Source organism: Aulonocara stuartgranti (assembly GCF_965226115.1).
Source record: "Aulonocara stuartgranti genome assembly, chromosome: 19".
Classification (NCBI taxonomy): Eukaryota; Metazoa; Chordata; class Actinopteri; order Cichliformes; family Cichlidae; genus Aulonocara; species Aulonocara stuartgranti.
The window spans coordinates 24,412,891-24,435,852 of record NC_138955.1 but is presented as its reverse complement, the minus strand read 5'-3'; the positions used below and the strand labels follow the sequence as shown (position 1 = coordinate 24,435,852).

Below are 22,962 nucleotides of genomic sequence, written 5' to 3'. Positions count from 1 at the left end.
ATTGTTCACCAAAGCCTGCTGTCTCTTACGGTGAAAGAATGATATCGATACTCCAAATAGATTTCGAGTTAGAAAGCGTTGTTTGAGGGCAAGTCAAGGCAGTTTTTGCTTCGCTCTACTCAGTTATGCTGCATTACAAGTCAAATATCTTTAATAATTCATATTTTAATGATAAATTGTAAACACTGGAAGATTCCCCCATCTCTTCTGAACAAAACGGTGTAATAATGACCGCTCTAGCCCCTACGGTTTGGAAATTATGGTCATTTGTTTGAGGGGAGTCCTCACTATGAGAAATAGGCTGCAATAATCCTGTGCCTCTCTGTGCTGCGTGTGTAAAAAGAGGCACATGTTTTGGCGGGAAAAAGTACACAGGCTCTCTGATTGGTGGATTCAAATTCAGCAGCTCCCAGGCTGACCTAGAAACTTACTTCTCTCTCCCTGTGCATTTTTTTTGCTGATTTTTTCATTTAACAAGTATATTTGAGGGACCCTCAGCATGTTCAGCATTTTTTCAGCTGTCCATTTTGCTTTTCCAATTTTTCTGTTTAACTTATTACTATTGTGCTAAATAATACTATTTCTGCTATTTTATAAGATTTGTGCCTAATATAGTATTTCTGCTAAATTACAATATTTCTGCTTTTTATACTATTTGTGCTAAAACATAGTATTTCTACTAAATGTAGTATTTATGCTTAATCATACTATTTCTGCTTTTTATGGGATTTGTGCCTAATATAGTATTTCTGCTTTTTATAGGATTTTTGCTCAAACATAGTATTTCTACTAAATGTAGTGTTTATGCTTAATCATCCTATTTCTGCTTTTTATAGGATTTCTGCTTAATATAGTATTTCTGCTAAATTATAGTATTTCTGCTTTTTATAGTATTTGTGCTAAAACATAGTATTTCTACTAAATGTAGTATTTATGCTTAATCATAGTATTTCTATATATTTCTGCCAGGTCCCCAGGCAGCCAATCCTCTGTGAGGACTGAGAAATTCAAATTTTCAAATCAGGGCCTGCACGGCTTCCCAGCCAATCATATATGTGTCCTGAGGCATTCAAATTTGCATATTGGGGCCTTCATGGCTTCTAAGCCAGCCAATCATATCTGAGGGCTGAGGAATTCAAATCCACAAATCAGGGCCTGCACGGCTTCCCAGCCAGCCAATCATATATGTGGTCTCAGGCATTCATATTTGCATATTGGGGAATTCGTGGCTTCTAAGTCAACAAGTCATCCATGTCATATATCTCTAAAAATTCACATTTTAATGATAAATTGTTAACACTGGAAGATTCCCCCATCTCTTCTGAACAAAACAGTGTAAGAATGACCGCTCTAGCCCCTACGGTTAGGAAATTATGGTCATTTGTTTGAGGGGAGTCCTCACTATGAGAAATAGGCTGCAATAATCCTGTGCCTCTCTGTGCTGCTGCGTGTGTAAAAAGATGCACCTGTTTTGGCGGGAAAACGTAAACAGCCACTCTGATTGGTGGATTTAAATTCGGCAGCTCTCTCCCTCTGTGTGTGTGTGTGTGTGTGTGTGTGTGTGTGTGTGTTTAGTGGGAGAGAGAGGACCCTGCCCTTATTTGGCAGCATGTCATTGTAGGATTTAAATTGAATATAGTTAGACTGGTTGACTGGATTAGAGCCTGTGTTTGTGTGTCCCTCTGTGCATTTGTGTTTCAATAAGTTATTACTATTCTGCTAAATCATAGTATTTCTGGTACTTTTCGGTACTTGTGCTAAATACAGTATTTCTGCTAAATCATACTATTTCTGCTTTTCATAGGATTTATGCCTAATATAGTATTTCTGCTAAATTATAGTATTTCTGCTTTTTATAGGATTTGTGCCTAACATAGTATTTCTGCTAAATTATAGTATTTCTGCTTTTTATAGGATTTGTGCTTAACATAGTATTTCTGCTAAATTATAGTATTTCTGCTTTTTATACTATTTGTTCTAAATTATAGTATTTCTGCTTTTTATAGGATTTGTGCTTAATATAGTATTTCTGCTAAATTATAGTTTTTCTTCTTTTTATAATATTTGTGCTAAAACATAGTATTTCTACTAAATGTAGTATTTATGCTTAATAATAGTATTTCTATATATTTCTGCCAGGTCCCCAGGCAGCCAATCCTCTGTGAGGACTGAGACATTCAAATTTTCAAATCAGGGCCTGCACAGTTTCCCAGCCAATCAAATAAGTGTCCTGAGGCATTCAAATTTGCATATTGGGGCCTTCGTGGCTTCTAAGCCAGCCAATCATATCTGAGGGCTGAGGAATTCAAATCCACAAATCAGGGCCTGCACGGCTTCCCAGGCAGCCAATCACATATGTGGTCTCAGGCATTCAAATTTGCATATTGGGGAATTCGTGGCTTCTAAGTCAACAAGTCATCCATGTCATATATCTCTAAAAATTCATATTTTAATATTAAATTGTCAACACTTGAAGATTCCCCCATCTCTTCTGAACAAAACGGTGTAAGAATGACCGTTCTAGCCCCTACGGTTAGGAAATTACGGTCATTTGTTTGAGGGGAGTCGTCACTATGAGAAATAGACTGCAAAAATCCTGTGTCTCTCTGTGCTGCTGCGTGTGTAAACAGATGCACCTGTTTTGGTGGGGAAAAGTGCACAGCCTCTCTGATTGGTGGATTCAAATTCACCAGCTCCCAGGCTGACCTAGAAACTTACTTCTCTCTCCCTGTGTGTGTGTGTGTGTGTGTGTGTGTGTGTGTGTGTGTGTGTGACAGAGAGAGAGAGAGAGAGAGAGAGAGAGAAAGGCTTTTAATGGGATGATGTCATTCTAAGATTTAAATTCAATATATTTAGACTGGTTGACTGAATTGGATCTTGTGTGTGGGTCTCTCTGTGCATGTGTGTTTCCTCATGTGTACATATTTGTGATTGTGTGGCTGTAATAAATTTTTTTGCAGATTTTTGTCATTTAACAAGTATATTTGAGGGACCCTCAGCATGTTCAGCATTTTTTCAGCTGTCCATTTTGCTTTTCCAGTTTTTCTGTTTAAGTTATTACTATTGTGCTAAATCATACTGTTTCTGCTATTTTATAAGATTTGTGCTTAATATGCTATTTCTGCTTTTATAGGATTTGTGCTTAATATAGTATTTCTGCTAAATGTAGTATTTATGCTTAATCATACTATTTCTGCTTTTCATAGTATTTGTGCTTAATATAGTATTTCTGCTAAATTTAGTATTTCTGATTAATTATAGTTTTTCTACTAAATCATAGTACAGTATTTCTGCTTTTTATGGGATTTGTGCTAAAACAAAGTATTTCTACTAAATGTAGTATTTGTGCTTAATCATACCATTTCTGCTTTTTATAGGATTTGTGCTTAATATAGTATTTCTGCTAAATTATAGTATTTCTGCCAAATTATAATATTTGTGCTAAAACATAGTCTCAATTTAAAATTACAATATTCATAGTTCATCACACTGTCTCTGGTAAATCACAATATTTCTGCTCTGTTGTACTATTTTTCTAAATCATAGTGTTTCTGTAATGTTTAAGTATTTTTGGCTAAATATATTCTTTCTGTTATCTTATACTATTTCTCCTAAATTCTTGTATTTTTGAGAAGTTATCATGTTTCTGGTAAGTTACAATATTTCTGCTAAATTCTGCTATGCTATTGTATTTCTGCCAAGTATTATGTTTCCTCTAAGATATTGCAGTTCTGCTAAGTTATTCCATTTTAGCAAACTTCTTTTGCTTCTGCAAAGTTTTTACAATTTCTGCAACTTTTCAGCTTTTTCAGCTACTTTTTGCATACAGCTTCAGCTTTAAGCATCCACACTGCATTTTCGCAGGAAATGCAAATTTTTCTAGTTATTATTATTATTCTAGTTGCTTCCGTACACTTTTCGCCGTTAAACTACTTCCACAATTTTCAGCCGATTTTCACCGTTCAAATTTTAAACTATTCAGCTATTTTTGCTAATTCCTGCTATGATTTTTGCTATTTTTAACTATTATACTTTTTAAAATATTCCACTTTTTTCCTTTAATTTGTCCCATTGAAATGAATGGGAAACTTCAGCAATTCTGCTAAAATTTGCTTGTTTTTGAAACTTAACTACTTCCTCATATTTTCACCTAGAACAACCATTCAAACTTTAAAATGTTCACAAATTATTGGGCTATTCAGGTATGATTCAGCTTTTTCAAATCTTTTACTGTTTTACTTTTATGCCTCTTAAAGTTTTGAGTTGCAAAATTGTGATTTTTCACAAAATACATGTGTTGTTATGGTTGCTATGCTCTTGGCTTCCAGTGTGCCACTGAAGGTTTTGCAATTTTCACTTCATGTCCGAACAACTTCCTGCTACTTGCTCAATTTTCACTCAACTTCCACAAATTATACACCAAAACGTAGGTATTTTTGCTGGCTTTCAGAAAATGTCACCATCATTGTTGTGGGATTTATAGAATTTTTGCAAATCTCCTCAGACTAACACAAGGTCAGAAAACTCTCCATATAAAGTGAATGGAGAGCTTGTTCAAAATCACCGCTGGATTTCTGTAATGAGAGGCATATTCGAATCGTCATATCTCCTTAACGAAGCAAAGTTAAGACATGAGGCTTGTCCCCAAATATCTTCAGACACCCCTGACGCTCACAATTCAAGAATTTCTTTCTCACCTATTACCGTTCTGAAATGAGTTGGACTTGTTTGAGGGTAGGAAATTCGTCCTTCGCTCAGATTTCTTCAGATTTCAAACTGTGGAAATGAACCACTTTTTTCTCTCGTCATAACTTTTTGTTGGATTTCCACAGAGACCTGAAAATTTCCATGATTGTTCACCAAAGCCTGCTGTCTCTTACGGTGAAAGAATGATATCGATACTCCAAATAGATTTCGAGTTAGAAAGCGTTGTTTGAGGGCAAGTCAAGGCAGTTTTTGCTTCGCTCTACTCAGTTATGGTGCATTACAAGTCAAATATCTTTAATAATTCATATTTTAATGATAAATTGTAAACACTGGAAGATTCCCCCATCTCTTCTGAACAAAACGGTGTAAGAATGACCGCTCTAGCCCCTACGGTTTGGAAATTATGGTCATTTGTTTGAGGGGAGTCCTCACTATGAGAAATAGGCTGCAATAATCCTGTGCCTCTCTGTGCTGCGTGTGTAAAAAGAGGCACATGTTTTGGCGGGAAAAAGTACACAGGCTCTCTGATTGGTGGATTCGAATTCAGCAGCTCCCAGGCTGACCTAGAAACTTACTTCTCTCTCCCTGTGCATTTTTTTGCTGATTTTTTCATTTAACAAGTATATTTGAGGGACCCTCAGCATGTTCAGCATTTTTTCAGCTGTCCATTTTGCTTTTCCAATTTTTCTGTTTAACTTATTACTATTGTGCTAAATAATACTATTTCTGCTATTTTATAAGATTTGTGCCTAATATAGTATTTCTGCTAAATTACAATATTTCTGCTTTTTATACTATTTGTGCTAAAACATAGTATTTCTACTAAATGTAGTATTTATGCTTAATCATACTATTTCTGCTTTTTATGGGATTTGTGCCTAATATAGTATTTCTGCTTTTTATAGTATTTTTGCTCAAACATAGTATTTCTACTAAATGTAGTGTTTATGCTTAATCATCCTATTTCTGCTTTTTATAGGATTTGTGCTTAATATAGTATTTCTGCTAAATTATAGTATTTCTGCTTTTTATAGTATTTGTGCTAAAACATAGTATTTCTACTAAATGTAGTATTTATGCTTAATCATAGTATTTCTATATATTTCTGCCAGGTCCCCAGGCAGCCAATCCTCTGTGAGGACTGAGAAATTCAAATTTTCAAATCAGGGCCTGCACGGCTTCCCAGCCAATCATATATGTGTCCTGAGGCATTCAAATTTGCATATTGGGGCCTTCATGGCTTCTAAGCCAGCCAATCATATCTGAGTGCTGAGGAATTCAAATCCACAAATCAGGGCCTGCACGGCTTCCCAGCCAGCCAATCATATATGTGGTCTCAGGCATTCATATTTGCATATTGGGGAATTCGTTGCTTCTAAGTCAACAAGTCATCCATGTCATATATCTCTAAAAATTCACATTTTAATGATAAATTGTTAACACTGGAAGATTCCCCCATCTCTTCTGAACAAAACAGTGTAAGAATGACCGCTCTAGCCCCTACGGTTAGGAAATTATGGTCATTTGTTTGAGGGGAGTCCTCACTATGAGAAATAGGCTGCAATAATCCTGTGCCTCTCTGTGCTGCTGCGTGTGTAAAAAGATGCACCTGTTTTGGCGGGAAAACGTAAACAGCCACTCTGATTGGTGGATTTAAATTCGGCAGCTCTCTCCCTCTGTGTGTGTGTGTGTGTGTGTGTGTGTGTGTGTGTGTGTGTTTAGTGGGAGAGAGAGGACCCTGCCCTTATTTGGCAGCATGTCATTGTAGGATTTAAATTGAATATAGGTAGACTGGTTGACTGGATTAGAGCCTGTGTTTGTGTGTCCCTCTGTGCATTTGTGTTTCAATAAGTTATTACTATTCTGCTAAATCATAGTATTTCTGGTACTTTTCGGTACTTGTGCTAAATACAGTATTTCTGCTAAATCATACTATTTCTGCTTTTCATAGGATTTATGCCTAATATAGTATTTCTGCTAAATTATAGTATTTCTGCTTTTTATAGGATTTGTGCCTAACATAGTATTTCTGCTAAATTATAGTATTTCTGCTTTTTATAGGATTTGTGCTTAACATAGTATTTCTGCTAAATTATAGTATTTCTGCTTTTTATACTATTTGTTCTAAATTATAGTATTTCTGCTTTTTATAGGATTTGTGCTTAATATAGTATTTCTACTAAATTATAGTTTTTCTTCTTTTTATAATATTTGTGCTAAAACATAGTATTTCTACTAAATGTAGTATTTATGCTTAATAATAGTATTTCTATATATTTCTGCCAGGTCCCCAGGCAGCCAATCCTCTGTGAGGACTGAGACATTCAAATTTTCAAATCAGGGCCTGCACAGTTTCCCAGCCAATCAAATAAGTGTCCTGAGGCATTCAAATTTGCATATTGGGGCCTTCGTGGCTTCTAAGCCAGCCAATCATATCTGAGGGCTGAGGAATTCAAATCCACAAATCAGGGCCTGCACGGCTTCCCAGCCAGCCAATCACATATGTGGTCTCAGGCATTCAAATTTGCATATTGGGGAATTCGTGGCTTCTAAGTCAACAAGTCATCCATGTCATATATCTCTAAAAATTCATATTTTAATATTAAATTGTCAACACTTGAAGATTCCCCCATCTCTTCTGAACAAAACGGTGTAAGAATGACCGTTCTAGCCCCTACGGTTAGGAAATTACGGTCATTTGTTTGAGGGGAGTCGTCACTATGAGAAATAGACTGCAAAAATCCTGTGTCTCTCTGTGCTGCTGCGTGTGTAAACAGATGCACCTGTTTTGGTGGGGAAAAGTGCACAGCCTCTCTGATTGGTGGATTCAAATTCACCAGCTCCCAGGCTGACCTAGAAACTTACTTCTCTCTCCCTGTGTGTGTGTGTGTGTGTGTGTGTGTGTGTGTGTGTGTGACAGAGAGAGAGAGAGAGAGAGAGAGAGAGAAAGGCTTTTAATGGGATGATCTCATTCTAAGATTTAAATTCAATATATTTAGACTGGTTGACTGAATTGGATCTTGTGTGTGGGTCTCTCTGTGCATGTGTGTTTCCTCATGTGTACATATTTGTGATTGTGTGGCTGTAATAAATTTTTTTGCAGATTTTTGTCATTTAACAAGTATATTTGAGGGACCCTCAGCATGTTCAGCATTTTTTCAGCTGTCCATTTTGCTTTTCCAATTTTTCTGTTTAACTTATTACTATTGTGCTAAATCATACTATTTCTGCTATTTTATAAGATTTGTGCTTAATATACTATTTCTGCTTTTATAGGATTTGTGCTTAATATAGTATTTCTGCTAAATGTAGTATTTATGCTTAATCATACTATTTCTGCTTTTCATAGTATTTGTGCTTAATATAGTATTTCTGCTAAATTTAGTATTTCTGATTAATTATAGTTTTTCTACTAAATCATAGTACAGTATTTCTGCTTTTTATGGGATTTGTGCTAAAACAAAGTATTTCTACTAAATGTAGTATTTGTGCTTAATCATACCATTTCTGCTTTTTATAGGATTTGTGCTTAATATAGTATTTCTGCTAAATTATAGTATTTCTGCCAAATTATAATATTTGTGCTAAAACATAGTCTCAATTTAAAATTACAATATTCATAGTTCATCACAGTGTCTCTGGTAAATCACAATATTTCTGCTCTGTTGTACTATTTTTCTAAATCATAGTGTTTCTGTAATGTTTAAGTATTTTTGGCTAAATATATTCTTTCTGTTATCTTATACTGTTTCTCCTAAATTCTTGTATTTTTGAGAAGTTATCATGTTTCTGGTAAGTTACAATATTTCTGCTAAATTCTGCTATGCTATTGTATTTCTGCCAAGTATTATGTTTCCTCTAAGATATTGCAGTTCTGCTAAGTTATTCCATTTTAGCAAACTTCTTTTGCTTCTGCAAAGTTTTTACAATTTCTGCAACTTTTCAGCTTTTTCAGCTAGTTTTTGCATACAGCTTCAGCTTTAAGCATCCACACTGCATTTTCGCAGGAAATGCAAATTTTTCTAGTTCTTTATTATTATTATTCTTAGGACTTCCGTACACTTTTCGCCGTAGAACTACTTCCACAATTTTCAGCCGATTTTCACCGTTCAAATTTTAAACTATTCAGCTATTTTTGCTCTTTCCGGCTATGACTTTTGCTATTTTTAACTATTATACTTTTTAAAATATTCCACTTTTTTCCTTTAATTTGTCCCATTGAAATGAATGGGAAACTTCAGCAATTCTGCTAAAATTTGCTTGTTTTTGAAACTTAACTACTTCCTCATACTTTCACCTAGAACAACCATTCAAATTTTAAAATGTTCACAAATTATTGGGCTATTCAGGTATGATTCAGCTTTTTCAAATCTTATACCGTTTTACTTTTATGCCTCTTAAAGTTTTGAGTTTCATTTTTTTGATTTTTCACAAAATACATGTGTTGTTATGGTTGCTATGCTCTTGGCTTCCAGTGTGCCACTGAAGGTTTTGCAATTTTCACTTCATGTCCGAACAACTTCCTGCTACTTGCTCAATTTTCACTCAACTTCCACAAATTATACATCAAAACGTAGGTATTTTTGCTGGCTTTCAGAAAATGTCACCATCATTGTTGTGGGATTTATAGAATTTTTGCAAATCTCCTCAGACTAACACAAGGTCAGAAAACTCTCCATATAAAGTGAATGGAGAGCTTGTTCAAAATCACCGCTGGATTTCTGTAATGAGAGGCATATTCGAATCGTCATATCTCCTTAACGAAGCAAAGTTAAGACATGAGGCTTGTCCCCGAATATCTTCAGACACCCCTGACGCTCACAATTCAAGAATTTCTTTCTCACCTATTACCGTTCTGAAATGAGTTGGACTTGTTTGAGGGTAGGAAATTCGTCCTTCGCTCAGATTTCTTCAGATTTCAAACTGTGGAAATGAACCACTTTTTTCTCTCGTCATAACTTTTTGTTGGATTTCCACAGAGACCTGAAAATTTCCATGATTGTTCACCAAAGCCTGCTGTCTCTTACGGTGAAAGAATGATATCGATACTCCAAATAGATTTCGAGTTAGAAAGCGTTGTTTGAGGGCAAGTCAAGGCAGTTTTTGCTTCGCTCTACTCAGTTATGGTGCATTACAAGTCAAATATCTTTAATAATTCATATTTTAATGATAAATTGTAAACACTGGAAGATTCCCCCATCTCTTCTGAACAAAACGGTGTAAGAATGACCGCTCTAGCCCCTACGGTTTGGAAATTATGGTCATTTGTTTGAGGGGAGTCATCACTATGAGAAATAGGCTGCAATAATCCTGTGCCTCTCTGTGCTGCGTGTGTAAAAAGAGGCACATGTTTTGGCGGGAAAAAGTACACAGGCTCTCTGATTGGTGGATTCAAATTCAGCAGCTCCCAGGCTGACCTAGAAACTTACTTCTCTCTCCCTGTGCATTTTTTTGCTGATTTTTTCATTTAACAAGTATATTTGAGGGACCCTCAGCATGTTCAGCATTTTTTCAGCTGTCCATTTTGCTTTTCCAATTTTTCTGTTTAACTTATTACTATTGTGCTAAATAATACTATTTCTGCTATTTTATAAGATTTGTGCCTAATATAGTATTTCTGCTAAATTACAATATTTCTGCTTTTTATACTATTTGTGCTAAAACATAGTATTTCTACTAAATGTAGTATTTATGCTTAATCATACTATTTCTGCTTTTTATGGGATTTGTGCCTAATATAGTATTTCTGCTTTTTATAGGATTTTTGCTCAAACATAGTATTTCTACTAAATGTAGTGTTTATGCTTAATCATCCTATTTCTGCTTTTTATAGGATTTGTGCTAAAACATAGTATTTCTGCTAAATGTAGTATTTATGCTTAATCATAGTATTTCTATATATATATCTGCCAGGTCCCCAGGCAGCCAATCCTCTGTGAGGACTGAGAAATTCAAATTTTCAAATCAGGGCCTGCACGGCTTCCCAGCCAATCATATATGTGTCCTGAGGCATTCAAATTTGCATATTGGGGCCTTCATGGCTTCTAAGCCAGCCAATCATATCTGAGGGCTGAGGAATTCAAATCCACAAATCAGGGCCTGCACAGCTTCCCAGCCAGCCAATCATGTATGTGGGCTCCAGGTATTCAAATTTGCATATTGGGGAATTCGTGGCTTCTAAGTCAACAAGTCATCCATGTCATATATCTCTAAAAATTCATATTTTAATGATAAATTGTCAACACTGGAAGATTCCCCCATCTCTTCTGAACAAAACGGTGTAAGAATGACCGCTCTAGCCCCTATGGTTAGGAAATTATGGTCATTTGTTTGAGGGGAGTCGTCACTATGAGAAATAGACTGCAATAATCCTGTGCCTCTCTCTGCTGCATGTGTAAAAAGATGCACCTTTTTTGGCGGGAAAACGTAAACAGCCACTCTGATTGGTGGATTTAAATTCGGCAGCTCTCTCCCTCTGTGTCTGTCTGTGTGTGTGTGTGTGTGTGTGTGTGTGTGTGTGTGTGTGTGTTTAGTGGGAGAGAGAGGACCCTGCCCTTATTTGGCAGCATGTCATTGTAGGATTTAAATTGAATATAGTTAGACTGATTGACTGGATTAGAGCCTGTGTTTGTGTGTCCCTCTCTGCATTTCTGTTTCAATATGCCTCCATATTTGTAATTTTGTAAGTTATTGCTATTCTGCTAAATCATAGTATTTCTGGTACTTTTTGGTACTTGTGCTAAATACAATATTTCTGCTAAATTATAGTATTTCTGCTTTATTATACTATTTGTGTTAAAACATAGTATTTCTACTAAATGTAGTATTTCTGCTTTTTATACTATTTGTGCTAAATTATAATATTTCTGCTTTTTATACTATTTGTGCTAAATTATAATATTTCTGCTTTTTATACTATTTGTGCTAAATTATAATATTTCTGCTTTTTATACTATTTGTGCTAAAACATAGTATTTCTACTAAATGTAGTATTTATGCTTAATCATACTATTTCTGCTTTTTATAGGATTTGTGCCTAATATAGTATTTCTGCTTTTTATAGGATTTGTGCTTAATATAGTATTTCTGCTAAATTATAGTATTTCTGCTTTTTATAGTATTTGTGCTAAAACATAGTATTTCTACTAAATGTAGTATTTATGCTTAATCATAGTATTTCTATATATTTCTGCCAGGTCCCCAGGCAGCCAATCCTCTGTGAGGACTTAGACATTCAAATTTTCAAATCAGGGACTGCACGGTTTCCCAGCCAATCATATATGTGTCCTGAGGCATTCAAATTTGCATATCGGGGCCTTCATGGCTTCTAAGCCAGCCAATCATATCTGAGGGCTGAGGAATTCAAATCCACAAATCAGGGCCTGCACGGCTTCCCAGGCAGCCAATCATATATGTGGCCTCAGGCATTCAAATTTGCATATTGGGGGAATTCGTGGCTTCTAAGTCAACAAGTCATCCATGTCGTATATCTCTAAAAATTCACATTTTAATGATAAATTGTTAACACTGGAAGATTCCCCCATCTCTTCTGAACAAAACGGTGTAAGAATGACCGCTCTAGCCCCTACGGTTTGGAAATTATGGTCATTTGTTTGAGGGGAGTCCTCACTATGAGAAATAGGCTGCAATAATCCTGTGCCTCTCTGTGCTGCGTGTGTAAAAAGATGCACCTGTTTTGGCGGGAAAAAGTACACAGGCTCTCTGATTGGTGGATTCAAATTCAGCAGCTCCCAGGCTGACCTAGAAACTTACTTCTCTCTCCCTGTGCATTTTTTTGCTGATTTTTTCATTTAACAAGTATATTTGAGGGACCCTCAGCATGTTCAGCATTTTTTCAGCTGTCCATTTTGCTTTTCCAATTTTTCTGTTTAACTTATTACTATTGTGCTAAATCATACTGTTTCTGCTATTTCATAAGATTTGTGCTTAATATAGTATTTCTGCTAAATTTAGTATTTCTGATTAATTATAGTTTTTCTACTAAATCATAGTACAGTATTTCTGCTTTTTATGGGATTTGTGCTAAAACAAAGTATTTCTACTAAATGTAGTATTTATGCTTAATCATACCATTTCTGCTTTTTATAGGATTTGTGCTTAATATAGTATTTCTGCTAAATTATAGTATTTCTGCCAAATTATAATATTTGTGCTAAAACATAGTCTTAATTTAAAATTACAATATTCATAGTTCATCACAGTGTCTCTGGTAAATCACAATATTTCTGCTCTGTTGTACTATTTTTCTAAATCATAGTGTTTCTGTAATGTTTAAGTATTTTTGGCTAAATATATTCTTTCTGTTATCTTATACTATTTCTCCTAAATTCTTGTATTTTTGAGAAGTTATCATGTTTCTGGTAAGTTACAATATTTCTGCTAAATTCTGCTATGCTATTGTATCTCTGCCAAGTATTATGTTTCCTCTAAGATATTGCAGTTCTGCTAAGTTATTCCATTTTAGCAAACTTCTTTTGCTTCTGCAAAGTTTTTACAATTTCTGCAACTTTTCAGCTTTTTCAGCTACTTTTTGCATACAGCTTCAGCTTTAAAGCATCCACACTGCATTTTCGCAGGAAATGCAAATTTTTCTAGTTCTTTATACTTTATTCTAGTTGCTTCCGTACACTTTTCGCCGTAGAACTACTTCCACAATTTTCAGCCGATTTTCACCGTTCAAATTTTAAACTATTCAGCTATTTTTGCTCTTTCCGGCTATATCTTTTGGTATTTTTAACTATTATACTTTTTAAAATATTCCACTTTTTTCCTTTAATTTGTCCCATTGAAATTAATGGGAAACTTCAGCAATTCTGCTAAATTTTGCTTGTTTTTGAAACTTAACTACTTCCTCAAATTTTCACCTAGAACAACCATTCAAACTTTAAAATGTTCACAAATTATTGGGCTATTCATGTATGTTTCAGCTTTTTCAAATATTTTACCGTTTTACTTTTATGCCTCTTAAAGTTTTGAGTTGCAAAATTGTGATTTTTCACAAAATACATGTGTTGTTATGGTTGCTATGCTCTTGGCTTCCAGTGTGCCACTGAAGGTTTTGCAATTTTCACTTCATGTCCGAACAACTTCCTGCTACTTGCTCAATTTTCACTCAACTTCCACAAATTATACATCAAAACGTAGGTATTTTTGCTGGCTTTCAGAAAATGTCACCATCATTGTTGTGGGATTTATAGAATTTTGGCAAATCTCCTCAGACCAACACAAGGTCTCAAAACTCTGCATAGAAAGTCAATGGAGAGCTTGTTCAAAATCATCACTGGATTTCTGTAATGAGAGGCATATTCGAATCGTCATATCTCCTTAACGAAGCGACTTTAAGACATGAGGCTTGTCCCGGTATATCTTCAGACACTCCTGACGCTCACAATTCAAGAATTTCTTTCTCACCTATTACCGTTCTGAAATGAGTTGGACTTGTTTGAGGGTAGGAAATTCGTCCTTCGCTCAGATTTCTTCAGATTTCAAACTGTGGAAATGAACCACTTTTTTCTCTCGTCATAACTTTTTGTTGGATTTCCACAGAGACCTGAAAATTTCCATGATTGTTCACCAAAGCCTGCTGTCTCTTACGGTGAAAGAATGATATCGATATTCCAAATAGATTTCGAGTTAGAAAGCGTTGTTTGAGGGCAAGTCAAGGCAGTTTTTGCTTCGCTCTACTCAGTTATGGTGCATTAGAAGTCAAATATCTTTAATAATTCATATTTTAATGATAAATTGTTAACACTGGAAGATTCCCCCATCTCTTCTGAACAAAACGGTGTAAGAATGACGGCTCTAGCCCCTACGGTTAGGAAATTATGGTCATTTGTTTGAGGGGAGTCATCACTATGAGAAATAGGCTGCAATAATCCTGTGCCTCTCTGTGCTGCGTGTGTAAAAAGGATGCACCTGTTTTGGCGGGAAAACGTAAACAGCCACTCTGATTGGTGGATTTAAATTCGGCAGCTCTCTCCCTCTGTGTGTGTGTGTGTGTGTGTGTGTGTGTTTAGTGGGAGAGAGAGGACCCTGCCCTTATTTGGCAGCATGTCATTGTAGGATTTAAATTGAATATAGTTAGACTGGTTGACTGGATTAGAGCCTGTGTTTGTGTGTCCCTCTGTGCATTTCTGTTTCAATATGCCTCCATATTTGTAATTTTGTAAGTTATTACTATTCTGCTAAATCATAGTATTTCTGGTACTTTTCGGTACTTGTGCTAAATACAGTATTTCAGCTAAATTATAGTATTTATTCTTTTTATAGGATTTGTGCCTAACATAGTATTTCTGCTTTTTATAATATTTGTGCCTAATATGGTATTTCTGCTTTTTATAGGATTTGTGCCTAATATAGTATTTCTGCTTTTTATAGGATTTGTGCTTAATATAGTATTTCTGCTAAATTATAGTATTTCTGCTTTTTATAGTATTTGTGCTAAAACATAGTATTTCTACTAAATGTAGTATTTATGCTTAATCATAGTATTTCTATATATTTCTGCCAGGTCCCCAGGCAGCCAATCCTCTGTGAGGACTTAGACATTCAAATTTTCAAATCAGGGCCTGCACGGTTTCCCAGCCAATCATATATGTGTCCTGAGGCATTCAAATTTGCATATTGGGGCCTTCATGGCTTCTAAGCCAGCCAATCATATCTGAGGGCTGAGGAATTCAAATCCACAAATCAGGGCCTGCACGGCTTCCCAGGCAGCCAATCATATATGTGGCCTCAGGCATTCAAATTTGCATATTGGGGGAATTCGTGGCTTCTAAGTCAACAAGTCATCCGTGTCGTATATCTCTAAAAATTCACATTTTAATGATAAATTGTTAACACTGGAAGATTCCCCCATCTCTTCTGAACAAAACGGTGTAAGAATGACCGCTCTAGCCCCTACGGTTTGGAAATTATGGTCATTTGTTTGAGGGGAGTCCTCACTATGAGAAATAGGCTGCAATAATCCTGTGCCTCTCTCTGCTGCGTGTGTAAAAAGATGCACCTGTTTTGGCGGGAAAAAGTACACAGGCTCTCTGATTGGTGGATTCAAATTCAGCAGCTTAATATAGTATTTCTGCTTTTAATAGGATTTGTGCTTAATATAGTATTTCTGCTTTTTATAGAATTTGTGCTTAATATAGTATTTCTGCTTTTTATAGGATTTGTGCTTAATATAGTATTTCTGCTAAATTATAGTATTTCTGCTTTTTATAGGATTTGTGCTAAAACATAGTATTTCTGCTAAATTATAGTATTTCTGCCAAATTATAATATTTGTGCTAAAACATAGTCTTAATTTAAAATTACAATATTCATAGTTCATCACAGTGTCTCTGGTAAATCACAATATTTCTGCTCTGTTGTACTATTTTTCTAAATCATAGTGTTTCTGTAATGTTTAAGTATTTTTGGCTAAATATATTCTTTCTGTTATCTTATACTATTTCTCCTAAATTCTTGTATTTTTGAGAAGTTATCATGTTTCTGGTAAGTTACAATATTTCTGCTAAATTCTGCTATGCTATTGTATTTCTGCCAAGTATTATGTTTCCTCTAAGATATTGCAGTTCTGCTAAGTTATTCCATTTTAGCAAAGTTCTTTTGCTTCTGCAAAGTTTTTACAATTTCTGCAACTTTTCAGCTTTTTCAGCTACTTTTTGCATACAGCTTCAGCTTTAAGCATCCACACTGCATTTTCGCAGGAAATGCAAATTTTTCTAGTATGGCTTTTGTGTTGTTAACATGTTTAATGTTATGTATTTTCTTCTATTTGATCTCAAAAAGCTCCTAAAACAGTCAGTGATCACTGTTGACCTCCCTCGGCTTTTATTACCGCTAATCATTTATTTAAGCTCAGTTTTTAAAACCTTAGGATGTAACTACAGCCCAGCCCATGCAGCAGTATATGAATGACTAACCTCGTATTGTGGATGGATTATCTCAGTTGTTCTCCTGGCTGAAGTTTGGTCCTTTTACAGCATCCTGCCATGCGATTACATTTGTTTCTGACCACCGAGAACACTCACGTTAACTTTTATCGAGTGGAAAAAAAGTTAGCTTGTTTATATTATGCTAACATAGCTATGTCGCTAGCGGTCACGTAGCACATTATATACCAGCTAGCCCAACTTCAGTAACCCTACAAACGTCACTGCTGTTTAGTTTTCTGTCTTCATTTATGCTGGAAGTGATAAGAAAGCTGTACGTTTTAATTTGTTTCCAAAACCCCGCAGTCAAGACATGCTATATTGTATTTAGATAGAAGCTAGCGAGCTAACTCCCTGCTAACTTCTAACTCCGTTAAATGTCATAAATTCCGTTTTCATGGATGCCTGGATGTTAAACTCAATTGTTACACCTGGTAGATAACGCTGATAATTTTATTAAAGATGAAAGACTTAAGACAGTTTTTCAACTCTCAGTAATGCCATAGTGATCGTTTGATATGTGGACCTGCAGCGGAGTTTAGACCCAGACACGGCTAGTGACGTCAGACTGAACAACCGGATAGTGTGGATGCTTAAAGCATCCACACAATTACTTTTTCAAAGTAACTTGTCCAACACTGCTTATTATAGACATTAACTGTAACTCCATTCCCTGTCTGTTGCCAGTACTATTGCTGTTTTTTCCACATACTATAAACCCTACAGTCAGTTTACATGTGGATCATCTACTAAACAGAGTAAACAGTAAAAACAAATTGAGCTGGTTTTTGCACATTTATTAAAAAAAAACTCAACTTACATCTATTTATGTACATGAGACATGTATAATTCTCTGTAATACAATATAGCATAAAATACAACTTATGAAAAAACTAGACTTTAATATCATTGTAGTTTTTAAACAAAATGACATATAATAGAACGGCACTGACCTGTTTGTAAGTGTGTAAAAACAGACTCTTGCATACTTATTCACAGTTTCTATGAAATGCACAAAAATTGCCAGCATGAATGTAAAATCTAGCTTATGTATACAGTAACATACAGTAACTACAGCAAGCATTCACCATCACCGAGTCTGCGTATAATAGGGATTTCAGTCTAAGTAGCATCTGAAGGTTTTTCCCTGGCATTCACTCTGTATGTCTTTACAGAGATAGACTGTAACACAATATAATACACGATAATATTGCTGCTCTGCAACCAAACTCTCAGTCAGTGATACTCTAAGAAGCAAATGTGCGGCTCACCTCACTTTAATTTTGGAGAAAAACTTCCGGGTTCCAGGATCAGCACGGCTCTCTTTCAGTGTGTCTGACAGAGTGGTTTTGACGATTTTCCTGTCGGCTCTGGAGATGTTTGTCTTGAGTTTGAGCAGAGCCGAAACATGTTTTTCACTGTTGGTGACAGAAAGAAGAAAGGGTTTTAAAAAAGTGACGTAAAGTCAGAGACTGTGAAAAAAGGATTGTCATGTGAAAGCTGCCACATTTGACATGGAAAAGAAAAAAATATAAAGAAATGAGTTTGAGCATTTTTTTTTAGCTAAATAGAATCTGCAATGTTTTATTTCACTTTCAACATAAGAATAACAGCAGAAGTTATAACTTCACTGATCCCGTCAAGACTTGTTTTCATTGACATGTTATGTCTTTTTCTGTGTGTAGCCAGTTTTCTGCCCCTGACACACATCCTTCCTGCAAACTCTAGCAGCTGTCATTAGCACATCACCAAACCTCTTTGAATTGCTGAGAAGAGGGGAGATGGAAAAGGTCTCAGTCCACCTCTGTTGGAAATCTGACAATAGGTGGAGCTCTTACTGAAATGGATCCGTGCTTCAAATGCATGTGACTCTCCGAATATGAACTATTTTTACCAAATAACTCTTCCATAAAACTCTTATTCAGCATAAACATATATGAGTGCTATCAAGAGCAGTGTTTATGTCTCCTGGTTCCCTTCTTCCTTTTTCTTTAAGGTTAGAAATAAAACCAAAACTAGACAGTTTGGTTTTCTGGTGGAAGAAATCTTTCATTTAACTCTAATTAACAGCATTATTGACTTCATCTACTCACAGCTGCTGCTGCTTCTCTCATGCCAGCATGTTTTATTTAGTTCTCTGTTTCAGTGCACTATCAGTGAAACTGGTAATGTAAAATAGAAAGGCAGCACATCTACTTTCAGCTAATGTTAGTTCCCATGAATGTAGCTCATCCTGCTCACAAGATATATCTGATACCAATTAAGATGTTTCGCTCAGTCAGCTTCCTGTTTACCTGAGGTCGGGATAAGCAGATCCCAGTGAAACGATTTGCATCTGTATGGCAGGAATATCTTGGAGTTTTAGCACTTCTGCAATCTTGGTCAGGATTTCCTTTAACCAGTCTTGTTTGGATCCCTGTGAAGACAAATCAGTGACGTCAGTTTAGTCTGCAAGTTTCCCCAAACTGTAATCAGCATAGCTGCTGTTTTTGGAAATAATGATGTTTTTCCTTCAGGAGCTATTGCACTGGAACTTCCAGCTAGCTGGGCAGTAACTGTGAATCTAAATTATTTCAGTTAAACAAACTGGAATTTTGCTCCAATTCTTACCAAAAATCTTGTACTGCAAGTGGCAAAGGATCTTGTTCCATTTAATAATATTATAATCCCTGTCTCATAATTGTAACTCCTTGTCCTCTCACCATTCCAGATCCAATATCTATTGACAAATGTCTTTTTTCTATTTCTTACTGATTTTTCTATTTCTTCACTTCATTTTGAAAGTAAAACGAAAGTAAGAGGATAAATTTCAAAACTTTAATATAGCCCGTCAATGGTTCTTTTATTATTGTTAGTTGAATTTGTGACTAAGGTTGTTTCACCCTGTCAAACAATCAGTGTTTGTGCTTGATTGATTTTATTTGTGTCTCAGCTAAAGTGTGGAGTGAAGGTGAGTTTCACCATTCTGGCAAACAGCTCGTGCAGTCTCTCTGCATTTTCTTGCACAGTCTCGTAAGCCTTCAGCTGACGATCCTTGTCCGTCAGTTTGACCTCTCTTTTCAGGAGCCTCCGGACATATTCTACTGTCATTTCCTGCTGAAGCCGACCAATCAGCTCCTGAATGTAAGTAACAAAAAAACATTTTTTGTCCATTGATTTAAAAGTTGGTAATAATGGCTTCATAGCAAAGTTTCACGCTGTCATGTTTCTACCTGATGACAGGATTGAGTCGAACCCTGAAGTTCTTGAAGCTCGTCTTCAGTGCTGTTCAGCAGCTTCTCAAACGTGTTCTTCTTCAGCCAGTCACTGGTTCCCACCTTCTGGTAGTGTGGCTGTGTGGGGAACAAATGTAAGGCATTCTGTTGATCTGTGGAGATGAAGAGGATAGCTGAAATGAGGAAAAACTTCCTAAATCTGTTTTAAAGATGTAGGGAAATTTCAGAGAGACCCACAGAGCCACACATGCCATCCCTCCCCTTCTAAAGCACACAGTCACGCACACATGTGCGCGCACACACACAGAAAGCTGTGCTGTTTTTAGCGCTAGAAAATCAGCATTCTTGGCTTCTGGGTCAACTTCTCTAAACAGAGACTTTGTAGACTGAAATATTGTGCGGTCTTTCATACTTTCAATGATCCTTTTACTTTTATTTTCATGGTCAGGTCAGTTGTGCAACAACACTAAAAGCTCACTAGAATGTTATGTTTTTGAAAATTTAGTTTTTATTTTGTTACCAACCAAAACTGATGGCCATAAAAAGTGTAAAACGGTGATGTTGTGTTCAGGTTTAGTCATTTACTGAATTTGGAGCCATCAGAGCTTTAGCGGCAATTATCATCAATAAACACGTGTGATGAGCATTAAGTAGACCGTGTCGTGGCAGATTTCTTTTCTGATGTATTAATCACATACTGTAACCATTTCACATTAGTAATAGTAATTTCACTTCCTCACTTTTGTATAGTATGCATGCATGTAGAATATCATCACAGGTAGGCCCCAAGTTTTATTGCACCTTCACGGTGGACCCATTGTAGACTTGAATATCTGCAGACATCCTGGAGGTGACGGTGGTCATAACTTTTCTTAGAGTGGGCGGGGGTCAAGGATGAGCTGGACTGAAGGCACGGGGATATGTGATGTGCTGTGGAATGCGCTTTGTTTGAGAGCTCACTGTTATTGTTAAAATTTCCACAACAACCTTTCTTTTTCTTTCTTTGCTTGTCTGTAAAAAGTATTTTTGTGGCCAAACAAACTATCCACATGATATATATCTATAAAGAACATAAAACATCTTTCAGATTCTACGTCACAGTCACTGCTTTGAAAGTAACTGCAGCTGCTGTGAGCTTTTATGCCTAACGAGACAAGCTCCTCCTGCTCAGACGATGTAGGGAAATTTCAGAGAGACCCACAGAGCCACGCATGCAATCCCTCCCCTTCCAAAGCACACAGACACACACAGACACACACGCACGCACGCACTTAACCAGATTGTTTGCAGGTCAGAAAGTCTCGGTGCGTAGTATGCTTTGGATTGCACTGACAAATTAAGACTGTTGCTTTTGTTTGGCGACTCAGTGAAACATTGAGTTGACTGTTGTGACAGACCAAAAGAAAAAAAAAAGTTGATGAAAACATATCGGGGATTTTGCAAAAGCTGAACAAGTAACAAAATATTTTTTCTTTCTGCCAGATGATATAACCTTGCAATATAATATCTTGTTGTTACAGCAGCATTCAGGACCAGAATAACACGCTAACGGAGTCAGGGCCACAAAAGTAAGTGATCCTTTAACTTGGTTTGCTATCAGTTAATTATTAAAGGTTTATTCATACATGTGAACAGACTCTTTAGATCACTTTGTTTTAATACAGAAAAAAATCAACTATGACTATTACTTTATTGACATTCAACAGAAACCTTTGCCATCATGTACTTTGGTTTCATATTGTGCTTTCTGGTGCTTATGTTGCATCCTTTAAATGACTGACCTCCTTTCTGCTGTGTGGATACTCACTGCAGGTATATCTTTTACTAAGTCAAACTAACATTTATCCAGGCCTGGGTTACAGAGGGCTGCAGTCTACACAGAGACTCGAAACGTGCCCTAAGCAATTCCAAGAAGAAATCGAGGAAAAGAGGCTGTAGGGCCGGTATCCAGGTACACATCAGACGAGCCTACAGATCGGAGATTTCCCGACTCGTCTGGAGGCGTCCCCGGTTTCTGCTGCCAGTTACCCTTCCGGATTTGATTGGAAACACGTACTTGCAGCCACTACAGCGTGGATCCTGCCCATCTGATGCTCTGGATTTTGCCGATTATCTCCCCACCGCTGGGCCCTCACAGCCTGCATCGCACAACCGGTGGTTGGTCCCGCCGGTTCCATGGCGCTGCTGGAGACCTCGCGTGCGGACACAGTGTTTGCTCCAGACCAAAACCTTTTAGTGGTCCCCCACACTCATTTTAAAAACCGAGGGGAGCGATCTTTCCAAACTGTTGCACCCAGACTGTGGAATGCACTTCCCCTATTACTACGGGGTTTGGACTCTGTGGAGACCTTCAAAAAGCAGCTAAAGACATTTTTATTTCAAAAAGCTTTTAATTTGACCAGGGTTTTTGTGATGTATTTTATGACTGTATTATGTTTTTACCTTGTAAAGCACTTTGTGATATATGTCTGTGGCAGGTGCTATATAAATAAACTTTACTTACTTACTTATTTTTGAAACCATTTCTGAACTATTAATGGTTAACTTCCCTCTGTGTATCGAAGCAGCTGGAATCCACAGCTGGGCGTGTTCATGGAGCTTGCATTTTCACTTCCTGGACATCACTACCTGACAAGTTTAACTGTCTTCAGAACATTGCAGAGGCCTTATTGACAGTATTTGGCTCTACATGTCTGTGTGAGCAGATTTTCTCTCACATGAGTGTCCTCAGGTAGCCGTCTGAATGCTGGACACTCGGAGACCTGTGTCTCTGAGTGGGAGACCAGAGATCACATTAACATGTGTATCTCTGTATTAACAGACATGCCATATTGTTTATTATATACATATACCACATATAGTTTATTTTTCTTATCATTGTTGTGAGGAGACCATAAATAGCATTTGTATTTTCCGTTGTACAGTTCATTTGCTGTTATGGATAAAAAGTGTCTTTTTTTGTTTCAAAGTAGCTGATAACTATTCGCTAATAGCTGCCAACATCTGCAAACAAATATAACTCTATAAAATGGTTCTATATATTGTGTAACTGTTCATATAGAGCATTATTAAATTTATTGCTAATGCAA

The 22,962-nt window shown here is 36.3% G+C and overlaps 2 protein-coding genes and 1 long non-coding RNA gene across 4 annotated transcripts in view; 1 reads left to right on the top strand and 2 right to left on the bottom strand.

Annotated features, from left to right (window-relative positions):
- The window catches only part of LOC309695759 (exocyst complex component 3-like protein 2), a 100,244-nt gene extending 78,921 nt beyond the window's left edge, over positions 1 to 21,323 (bottom strand). The window contains exons 1-5 of one of the 2 annotated variants that reach the window (XR_014273219.1): positions 19,871 to 21,323; positions 19,620 to 19,775; positions 18,953 to 19,074; positions 17,930 to 18,076; positions 16,650 to 17,660 (exon numbers count right to left, since the gene is read on the bottom strand). Coding sequence is in view for 1 of the 2 variants with exons in the window: in XM_082516632.1 (XP_082372758.1) it covers positions 17,930 to 18,076; positions 18,953 to 19,074; positions 19,620 to 19,748 (398 nt within the window). In the remaining variant the exon portion in view is untranslated. The remainder of the gene's footprint in view (positions 1 to 16,649; positions 17,661 to 17,929; positions 18,077 to 18,952; positions 19,075 to 19,619; positions 19,776 to 19,870) is intronic. The other variant, XM_082516632.1, reaches the window with a different exon arrangement.
- The window catches only part of LOC309695755 (tumor necrosis factor alpha-induced protein 2-like), a 173,632-nt gene that overhangs the window by 93,947 nt on the left and 56,723 nt on the right, over positions 1 to 22,962 (bottom strand). The gene's annotated exons all lie outside the window — the stretch shown is intronic.
- LOC309695762 lies at positions 19,697 to 22,301 on the top strand. The gene is made up of 3 exons (XR_014273224.1): positions 19,697 to 19,781; positions 21,394 to 21,441; positions 21,723 to 22,301. It is a non-coding gene; the product is annotated as an uncharacterized lncRNA (long non-coding RNA).